Source organism: Hemibagrus wyckioides, linkage group LG07, assembly GCF_019097595.1.
Source record: "Hemibagrus wyckioides isolate EC202008001 linkage group LG07, SWU_Hwy_1.0, whole genome shotgun sequence".
Taxonomy (NCBI): Eukaryota; Metazoa; Chordata; class Actinopteri; order Siluriformes; family Bagridae; genus Hemibagrus; species Hemibagrus wyckioides.
Window position 1 is genome coordinate 30,124,259 of NC_080716.1, and position 11,260 is coordinate 30,135,518.

The 11,260-nt window shown below is 40.8% G+C and overlaps 1 protein-coding gene and 1 long non-coding RNA gene across 2 annotated transcripts in view; one reads left to right on the forward strand and one right to left on the reverse strand.

Annotated features, from left to right (window-relative positions):
* Positions 1 to 1,609, forward strand: part of LOC131356743 (leukocyte immunoglobulin-like receptor subfamily B member 2) — a 33,748-nt gene extending 32,139 nt beyond the window's left edge. Inside the window, exons 5-6 of the mRNA XM_058395933.1 lie at positions 657 to 773; positions 1,046 to 1,609. Of these exons, the coding sequence (XP_058251916.1) occupies positions 657 to 773; positions 1,046 to 1,092 (164 nt within the window). The 3' untranslated portion in view covers positions 1,093 to 1,609. The remainder of the gene's footprint in view (positions 1 to 656; positions 774 to 1,045) is intronic.
* On the reverse strand, positions 229 to 10,595 carry LOC131356749 (uncharacterized). The gene is made up of 3 exons (XR_009205073.1): positions 10,469 to 10,595; positions 2,905 to 3,040; positions 229 to 823 (listed from the first exon to the last, which is right to left on the reverse strand). It is a non-coding gene; the product is annotated as an uncharacterized LOC131356749 (long non-coding RNA).
* Between the last annotated feature and the right edge of the window lie 665 nt (positions 10,596 to 11,260).

The window sequence follows — 11,260 nt, forward strand, 5'->3', positions numbered from 1 at the left end:
ATAAATGAACTTCTACACTTGTATCTGCCTCTAGCCCCATAATGTGACAAGAACAGGAACTAACTTGTTTTGTAGACATTCTATACACTTCTTGTCATTTCTTAATGAATTGTATTGTAATCATTGGCACATGCTGTTATAGGAAAATAATCTGTACTTCAGGGTGGAAACAGTAACTCAGCTTTTTAACACAGGCACATCACTCAGTATTTTTCTACAACAGTATTAGTGTTTTATTACTTAATCTTTGTTAAAAGAATACAAAAATACACAGTATACAGTAAATCTGAAACCAGAGACATGCAAGAGATTATCTTCACTTCATTACAGTCTAAACATAATATATTGAATAGAATCTCCACAAATTGTTATAAAGTGTTAAAGGTTAAAAACAAAGTGTCTAATTTAGTGTAATTAAAAAACATGAAATGGTACAAAACCTGCCTCATGCTGTGATCTTAATAATAATTTTTCATTTCATTTAGAAACTGTTGGAAATTTGTGCAAATTATTTTCAGAGCTGTTTATTTTCTGTACAAATAAGTTTTCATTTCATACCAAATTTTGGAATACATGAATTTATTTGTACTGCAGATTGAGCAAAAACATACAGTTCAGCATGAATAAAACGTGATTATCATTTTATTCTGCTTCAGGTCCATCAGGTGTAGAAGCTCCATTCTCAGTGCTCATGCTGATCTGTAGTGTGGTGACGGTCTCTCCGTATCTGCTGGTGACCATCATTCTGCTGCTCATCTGTTACAGAGCTCGAAGTAAGAACTCTTTCAGTACGTCTCGACACTTCACTTAATGAGCATCATGACTTTAGTGTGAAAAAAAAAAAAAAAAACATTTTAGAAAGCTTTTGTCTCAATATTGTCATTTTAATTACAAAAATCCACACTTGTTCTAAAATAATAATTATAAAAAAATCATTAAAACTGTGTTTAGGACAATATGAAACGCAGTTTGGTTTCTTTTCTGGTATAAAAACCTGGAATAAACTTGGAAATGAAAGAAATGACTTTTTAAATTTCTTTAACAGCTCACACTGATGAAGACAGAATTGAGAATGCAGTCATAGAGGAGTGAACAAAGTTCGTCTATAAAAAGAGGATATATTTACTGAAAATATTATTTTATAATTCTTTTTTTTAATTTTTTTATGGTTTTGTGTGGATTTTAAAATAATATTGATTTCATTTCATTTTAATGTCCTGTTCAGCATCTTGTAGACACCCTCACTGTTCTGAATGGTTTTGTTTAGTTAAAGCCTGTAAACCTCCTCATGAGGTGAAATGTGTGTAATGTCCAATAAAGCTTACATCCTGTTAATGCAGAACATTATTAAAAATGTAAAAATGAAGAAATATATTTTTTAAAGAATGGTCTAATGGTTCAAACAGGATAAGATGCAAGATGAAACTAGCATTATTGAGAGGAAGTAAAGACTAGTATGTTTGTTTAGTGCTAGGACATGCACCAAGGAAGTTAAGCTTAGTTTGTATGCAATATAAAAACAAGTTTATTGACTGTTATACTGTTTATGGTCATGTATGTGAGAAATAAAATTTGAATTTGAGAAGAAAAAAGAAAACATGATCTGTAAATACACACACACACACACAATATATATATATATATATATATATATATATATATATATATATATATATATATATATATATATATATATGAAAGTGAAGACCCTTTGAATGAGTTGTGAAAGTTTATTGCCATTTTAATATATTAATAAATAATCAGAGTTCTATCTGGACCTGCAGCACCTGTAGTGCACCTAACCCTGCCCTTAACCTTGTGTGGGTGTATAATAAAGACCCCTGATACCAGTGTACAAACTCAACCTTGGCTTGTTTATTGACCTGTACAGGTGTATCAGAAAGGCGGATGTAAATAAATAGACTGTTCCATTAGATTACTCCTATTGTAGGATAGAAAAGTTATAACGTGCTGCACACACGAGACACACACTGCGAGCATGTGAACTACAAAATAAAGAATTATCAGAGCTCCCTAACCTAGCTCAATGAAAACCAACAATTTCAGGAAAAATACTTCACACACACACACACACACACACACTGTCTGAACCTTATATTAATCACATAAGAACCATTTTTGATAAACACAAAGGAAAAGATGCAAATATAATTTCAAAACAAAAAACATCAACACAATAAATCTATGTACAGAGCTCAGCTCCAACTGAAAGCAAGTACACTAAAGTAACTTATAGAAGTGAAGCCTGCAACTAGCACTTACGGACCTCTTTCAAAATAAAAGTCCTGCAGTTCTGGGGTTTCACTCTGCAATTGAGTCCACAATGAAACAGTACATAGTAGTTACCGTATCATTTGTGTATGGAAAAGAAAAAACAGCTGGCTGTTAAACATCATTAGTGTGTGTTATGAAGGGATGTCATTAACTGGGACTCCAGGTCACTGGTGTTTAGTCAAGTAGCTTTTATTGTCATTTGAAGCACATACAGCTGGTGCAGTACACAGTAACATGAAACAACGTTCCTCCAGGACCATGGTGCTACATAAAACACACAACTACAGGAGACAACACAGAACTAAGTTCACTACACAGACCTACACAGTACTACATAAAGTGCATGTGTGTAAACAGTGCAAGACAGTACAGTACAGTACAATAACTGACCAGGGACAGCGCAGCACTGACCACTACACAGTTTTGTAATGAATAAAGTGATGTGGATGTAAACACAATACACAGTTAACAGAAAAAACAGATCATTGTGTTTTATTGTTGTAGCAGCAGTCTAAAAAGAAATGTGGGAAAATTGTAAAGGGAGTGTATTGATGAACAGTTCAGCAAGTGTGTGTGTGTGTGTGTGTGTGTGAGAAAACTGAAAGTTACCTCACACTGCAGTGAATAACAATTAATAAATAAACACCAATCCCTCTCTCTCTCACTGCTGCATGATTAAGGAGATCTGAAGCATGTTGTTTGATCGTCTCCTCGGCTGTGTCTTTGCTGCATTTCATTACTGCAGCTGCAAGAGAGGAAAAAGAAACAATTATATATAGACCATTTCATAAATGTAAACAATAACAAACACATAATAACGGCACATTCACCTATTTCAAACGTAATTATTTTCTGTGTTCAGAAATGTCTCTGAAGGTGAGGTGAAGTTTGTTGCCATGTTGCTGTGAACTCTATGGGGCTATTAGCGATCTGCAGAATGCTGACCCCGACGGTCTGTTTATTATCGCCGGAGAAGTCTCAAATCAGTACTCTCTAAATTCTATGGACATGTGGACTTAACACGCTGGATCTTGTTTACACAAACATTCCTGGCACGTCCCATGTGGAGCCCCGCCCCCACCTCGGCTACTCGGACCACATCTCTGTGATGTTAATTCCAGCATACAGACCGCTGGTCAGACGCTCTAAACCGGTTCTGAAACAGTAGAAAACCTGGTCAGCAGGAGACACCTCTGCTCTTCAGGACTGTTTTGAGTTCACTGACTGGAATATGTTCAGGGAGGCTGCAACCAATGGAGACTATCAACTTGGAGGAGAACACGGCATCAGTGACCGGCTACATCGACAAGTGTATTGATGACATAACCGTCTCCAAGACCATCAACACACATTCCAACCAGAAACCGTGGATGACCGCAAAGGTGCTGCTGAAGTCTAGAGACTCCACCTTCAGAGCAGGGGACAATCCTTAAACAGGGTAACTGCAGGTTTCTAAGAGTTAGATTTAAGACTTTTTAAGATCTTTTTAATACCATGCAGAATGAAATTTAAGACCAAGATGGTCTTTTTCAGCAGCTTCAAGAGTGTCATAAGATTCCGTTCCTGGATTTGCTATCTTCTTTTTCTTAACTGCATCCATGTACATGGCCAGACCGCCAAAGCTCTCTACAAGACTGGTAGATTTTCAAGCCACCTGTGTCCACAGAACGGAAGTGGAAATTTTGTGCATTCGGTTAAAGCAGTGAAATCCTCCCTCCTAGCTGGTGCATTGGAAAGAGTATGTGCCAGGCCCTCAGAACCTTCTCCAGGTGCCAAATGGAGAAGCCATGTTTGCAGGCATTGTGTAGGGCGTGGAGGCCACAGCTCCCCACCACAATTAGCTGTGTGCCACCAAACTTCTCATGATGCTCCTGTTGCAGGACTTCTAAAAACCTCCAATTGACATTTGGTACATCCATAGAAACAGAACGTAACTTTTTTAAATTCGAACTGCAGTGCACATTCCTAGAAAAAAAAGTAAATAAATGAGAGAAAAAAATAAAAAAGTGTTGCGATGAAGCCAAGTGTTACTCTGATGTCTGCCGGAGCGGAAGTCGCGGCATGGGCATCGCTAGGCCATTTTTAGGGGAGCTTTAGCCTCCCTAACATTTCTACTCAGCCCCCCTAAAATTCGGCGATTCTCGATAAACTGTACACAAATTGGTGATCGCCTCAGTCCCCTTTAAATTGCATCTGAAAACGGCGGCTCTTCGGCTCCTCCCCGTCTTTCAGCATGTTCTTCAATCCACAGACCGTGGCGTCGAAGAGCGAGGATCAGAGGATGTGTGTGTGTGTGTGTGTGTGTGTGTGTGTGAGAGAGAGAGAGACTCATATGTTCAGTATTCAAATGTTATACACATCTATGCAATACAGTGGAATGCTGCAATAAGTTTACCATCCTACCCTGTTAGTCAAACCTTTATTTATTCATTCATTCATTCATTCATTCATTTTTGACTATTATACCCTCATTGGGGTATAATAGTAAACCCCCCTTAAATGAAAATCCTAGAATCGTCCCTGAGTCGTGGTGCTTGAACTTGAAGCTGATGCAGACGCCGGTGTTTGGAATGTAGCAGCGCTCTGTAATAGGCTTAATGATGTGGGCACGACGGAGCAGAACTGACAAATGTCAGGTTCCGACAGGTTTCTGCAGCCGCTTTGTGTTTTTCACACTGCATGTGGGTCTCCAAAGCTTTCATCCCCATTGTTCCGAGTTAAAAAAAACTGTTTTGCACAGCCTACACTGGACCTCAAACACATGAAAATTTGATTTACATTTCCCCAAGGCTAAAGCTCAAACTTTTCCACAGTTCACACAGCTACCGTAAAGCCTGTGTTAAACGAACTCCCCACGAACGTGTATTTTAGTCGGTTCCGCCTGTTTTGTTCTGTGTAACAAAAATATTTCAAATTGATTTCAAAACGATAAAAATGAAATCTTCTTTATGGGGTCGGTTAGATTTTAAGACCTTTGAAACGCAGATATAAAACATTTTAATGCTAATTAAGCCCTTATTTTCATGTTATGTAATTTAAGACTTAAGACTTTTTAAGGATCCGCAGACACCCTGTTAAAAACAGCAAGGGCCAAACTGTCCCGAGCCACAAAAGAGGCAAAAAGCACACGTCCAGAGAATCCACGGCCAATATAAGGACAGTGGAGATACCCAGCACATGTGGCAGGACATACAGGTTGTTATGTATGGGGTTTTGACATGTTCCCTCAGGTGCCTGTGGGTGGCACAGGTAATAAAATGTATGTTGTCAATAAATAAAAGGAGAGTAGAAGTTAGGTATCCGTGAGTGTACGTTGTGTTATTAATTGTCCCTAAATTGTTTTCCCAAAGGTTATGGTATAGACAAACATAACATTTTGGCGACGAGGTGGATATAAAAAAAAAATAAATAAATTACGGCGGTTCTACCACAAGTAGTAGTGAGTAGTTAGGCGCACTTGAAAATTATTATTTTCCTTCTTTCGTAGCTAAAGTGTGACAGGTTAGCTACAATGGCTTTTGCTTTCGGCCATATGGAAGCTTTTGATGAAAGCATCAAGCCGTGGACCATGTACATCGAAAGATTTGAGCACTTCGTAGAGGCTAACAGCATCGCTGCTGACAAGAAAATACCTGTGTTTCTCAGCGTGATAGGTGGAGAAACATATGGACTACTCCGTAGACTCATCGCTCCAGAGAAACCGGGAGAGAAGAGCTTTAAGCACATCACAGACATGCTACAGCAACACTTCTCTCCGAAGCCCTTAATCATCGCGGAGCGATTTCGTTTTCACAGGAGGAATCAGGTAGAGAGTGAGTCTGTAACACAATATGTTGCTGTAATAAGAGGACTATCAGAACAATGTGAATTTGCGGGACATTTAGATGATGCACTTCGTGATAGATTTGTGTACGGTTTGAAGAGTGAAGCCACGCAAAAGCGCCTGCCGACGGAGACTTTGTTAACGTTTCAAAGAGCGGTGGAACTGGCGGTCTCCATGGAAACAGCAGCTCAAGAAGCACACCAACTCAGCGGATCGGTGACGGTACATGCACTTTCGTTAGCAAAACGTAAAACCGCTAACAAATGCAAACGATGTGGAAAAACTAACCACAATGATGATGACTGTTGGTTTAAGGACAAAAACTGTAACACGTGTGGAAAGAAAGGCCATATCAGTCGTGTGTGCAGGAAAAGCGACAAGGGCAGAAAGACAAAGAGTGAAAGTACATCAAAAGTTACATGGACAACGCGGAGAGGCAATGTAAAAAAGGGAAGTGTACACCGTGTGGATGCAGAGGAAATGTCCAATGATGACGACACAGACACTGAATTAGCCCTGTATAAATTGTCACAGCCAGGGGAAAAGTCCAGTATCATTGTGAAACTAAAAGTTGAGGGTATTCCATTTGAAATGGAACTAGACACGGGTGCAGCAGTCTCACTGATTTCGACACAAACCTATGACATGATGCTACAACACCTGCCCCTACATGCAACTGACATTATCCTTCGCACTCACACTGGTCAAGCATTACATCCTGAAGGTTTAATTAATGTGAATGTAAAAATGGGTAAGCAGACAGCTATTCTTCCATTATATGTTGTGCAGGGGGACTACCCTCCACTGTTTGGCAGAGAGCGGTTGTGTCAGATCAAACTGAATTGGAAAGAAATAAGAACAGTAAAATTGAAAACACTAGAAACAGTGTTGCAGAAACATGCCGCCATTTTTTCACATCAATTGGGAGAAATGAAAAATATAAAAGCGAAAATAACAGTGAAATCTGAACACAAACCCAAATTTTGCCAGCCCAGGGTTGTTCCGTATGCACTCTGCCCCAAGGTCGAGGCCGAACTGAACCGTCTCACAGAAATTGGGGTATTGTCCCCTATACAGTACAGCGATTGGGCTACCCCTATAGTCCCAGTTGTAAAGAAAGATGGATCTGTACGCATCTGTGGTGACTTTAAAGTGACTGTTAAGTCACTTTAGTGGCCAGACTGGGTATAAACCATAGTAGTTTTTTCCTGTGTAAAGGGAAATGTTGGCAGTGGTCAGTCAAGTGCGACACTGCATTCAGAAAGGCAAAAGAGCAACTAGTGTCACAAAATGTCTTAATACATTATGGCCCCCAGAATGTCATCTGCCTTGCATGTGATGCATCACCTTATGGTATTGGGGCTGTTATTTCACACATGTTGCCCAATGGTGAAGAAATTCCGGTAGCATTTGCATCGTGCACACTCAGCAAGGCAGAACAAAATTATGCACAAATTGAGCTCGAGGTTCTAGCAATAGTGTTCGGAGTTCGAAAATTCCATCAGTATCTCTATGAACGAAAGTTCACGCTTTTCACAGACCACCGCCCACTCACCACGATCTTTGGTGCACAGAAAGGAGTTCCGTCTATGGTAGCTGCCCGAATGCAAAGGTGGGCTTTGTTTTTGTCGGCACATAACTACACTATTGAGTATAAAAAGGCTGAACATCATGCGAATGCCGACGGCCTGTCCCGCTTACCGTTACGAGTGGAGCATAGAGAGAAAAAGGATGCGGTAGATTTATTCTACCTTGGACAGATGGAGAAACTTCCTGTCAGGGCCACTGATATTCGACGCGAGATGCTGACTGACCCAACCTTGTCAGCAGTCCTTGAAATGCTCACAAAAGGAGGTCAAAATGGAAATCTGCCCAGTAACAATGAACCTGCACCTTTCATTGCCAGACACGATGAACTGTCCGTGCAACATGGATGTTTAATGCGTGATATGAGAGTCATTGTTCCACAAAAGCTGCGCAACAGAGTACTTGAAGAATTGCATAGTGGTCACCCTGGAATTGTCGAATGAAAGCAATTGCTCGCAGCTACGTGTGGTGGCCGGGTCTCGATGTTGACATTAAGCTGCAGGTAAAAATGTGTCAGTCATGCCAACAGATACAGAAAATGCCATGTCACGCATCCCTCCACCCATGGGAGTGGCCAAGAAAGCCATGGGAGCGTATTCACGTAGACTTTGCAGGGCCATGCGAGGGCCATATGTATCTGGTTGTGGTTGACGCACATTCTAAGTGGCCTGAAGTGCAGTTAATGACATCAACAACTGCAGAAAAAACAAACAATCGAAGTCCTGCGAAACCTCTTCAGTCATTATGGAGTGCCTGAGGTCCTCGTGAGTGATAATGGACCACAGTTTGTTGCACAGGAGTTTGCAGCTTTCTTGAAGGGCAACAATGTAAAACACATCTGCTCAGCTCCATATCATCCAGCGACCAATGGACAGGCTGAAAGTTTTGTTCAGTCTCTGAAACAAGCATTGAAGGCCTCTAAGGGCTCATCTACTCTACAGAGACGGCATGATTCATTCTTGCTAATGTATCGCAACACACCACACCACACCCAACAACAAAGGAATCTCCCTCCATGTTGTTTGTGGGACGCCAGCTTCGCACACGTCTGGATGCTCTGAAACCCAGTGTATTAGCTTCTGTGCGATCTTCAGACTGCCCAGATCCTTCGTTGAGCTGGTCATTCACAGCCAAGATGAGGGAGAGAGAGAGATGGACATCAGGTGTGGTGACTGCTCGAAGTGGGCCAATATCTTACACTGTGGATGTAGGAGCTTCTGAGGAATGGAGATGCCATGCGGATCAACTCTTGTCCATTCCCAATAAAACAGTTCAAACGCAGGGGGCACAGCCATCTGATACTAGTGAGGTGCCTGCTCCTGTCCAGACATCTGGAAGTGTCATTCCTTCCACACCATCACAGAAGGAGCTACATGTTTCCAGTGACTCACCAGCAGAGAGCCAGTTAGCACGGGGCATATCTGATATTTCATCTGTGCCAGTCAGACGTTATCCACGTAGAGTAGTTAAGCCTCCAAACCGTCTGACGTTGTAGAAGTAAAAAAAAAGAAGAGACATGTGAACCTTGCTGAACTGTAATTAGTTGTTAGTGGGCCTGTTCTGTCATGGGGCAGAATAATCCCCGAATTGGCTCGAGGCAAGGGGCAGTCTACCCTCTACCTCTAGAATGTATTCATGAAAATTGTTAAGATTATATTGTTACTTCTGGAGTAAGAGGGGAGGAAATGTTATGTATGGGGTTTTGACACGTTCCCTCAGGTGCCTGTGGGTGGCACCGGTAATAAAATGTTGTATGTTGTCAATAAATAAAAGGAGAGTAGAAGTAAGGTATCCGCGAGTGTACGTTGTGTTATTAATTGTCCCTAAATTGTTTTCCCGAAGGTTATGGTATAGACAAACATAACACAGGTGATCACAAACTACAAGACAACATCACCTGTCTGTGACTCCTCAACACCCAGAACTGAACTGAACACGAACACACACACGGTTCTCCTGTTACTGGTTTATTTGAAGACTTTTCCTCAAATCCACCGTGAAAACTAAACACAGTAACAACAAAACACAACAAACACATTATCTAACTTTCCTGACTAAAAACACTCCCGCTAAATCAGCATCTTCACGCGAACCCGAACCGAGGCTTCAAAATAAAAGTCCCGCAACATACAACAAACAAAACAATCTATAAAGGTACAAATAACAAACACAACTTAACTTCAATTACAAAAGTGGTTTTACAAAAAATGTAAACAAAATATATAAACTGTATAAACAATATAAAGACAGCAGATCTATCCAACAGCTAGCTTTGTCCCATCATGGTAACTAGCTACCGTTAGCTAAACGCTGGTTTCAGTCAGAGTTAGCGTTAGGAGCTAACCGGGCATTACTTTAGAAAACTGCCATAGCAGAAGAAAATATTCCCAACTGTAACGGTGCCGTTAGCTCGTTTCTGCTTGATTTAACATGACCGTCATGTAGGACGGCTAACGTGCTAGCTAGCTAACCTGGCACCAACATTTGTAGCTAGCTAACATTAGCCCTAATGCTAGCTCGACGTGTTAGTTGACTAGCGCTTAGTTATTTAGACAAAGCTTGTTCAGTCTCTTCTGCTAACGTTACAGTTGTGAGGATTTTCTTCTGCTGTGGCAGTTTTCAAAAGTAATGCCGGTGTTGTGTCCAACTCTGTTTGGGGATCTGTTTCCCCCTAGCCCCGCCCCCGGACATACTTTCTTCCAGAAGTCTACAATATAAAGCTAACACTAAGTACATTTATAATCGGAACTTAGTTGATCTTACCTTAAGTGTCTTCAACTATCTGGGTGAGTTGTGACTTTTGTCTTGCTGTAACACGGTCCTGACAAGAGCAGAACATCACATGGACTACAAGCAGGAGACTCGAGCGTGAAGGTTGTCTGATCTGAACTGCGCATGCGCGAGCATTTTTGGTCATCTAGATACAGCAACTCCACTTGGACAAACTCGTTGACCTGCAGAAAAAAGTTTTTTCCCTAGTTATGAGCACATTTGCTTAAGCGAAACAGCGATTTTTTAGTTCAGTTTATGAAAGTTTCAAAAATAATTGCCAAAGCATCAAATTTGTCCAAAAAGATTAGAGAATTTGAACATTCATTGAACGTTCAGATATCAAATTCCTGCACCTGTCCTACACATCCCCAGACATCCAAAACTCCTATCCAGATGTTTGAATATTGAACTGCATATCTACATAGAAGTCATAGTGGGTCATAATGGGTCATAGTCAGACATTGTGGTCACACACGCTCTCTCTCTGTGTCTCTATTAGAACACAGGAAGTGGTAAAGTGGCACAGCTTTAACACACACCTCTGCTCTGTCAGTCAGTCAGTCAGTCATTAGAGGGACAGGATGGAGCTCAGTCCACTCTCTGTGATGCTCTGTGAGTAAATGTTCTCTTTGTGTCTTCATTAGAGTGAGTGGTGGGGTATAAAGTTGTTCATCTGCAGTCTGAATGTCCTGAGTGATGATCTTATTGTGTGATTAGGACATTGTGTGTACTTCAGCATGACTGCTCAGGTGGATCAGTGTCTCCATATCTGTTATGAGAAGG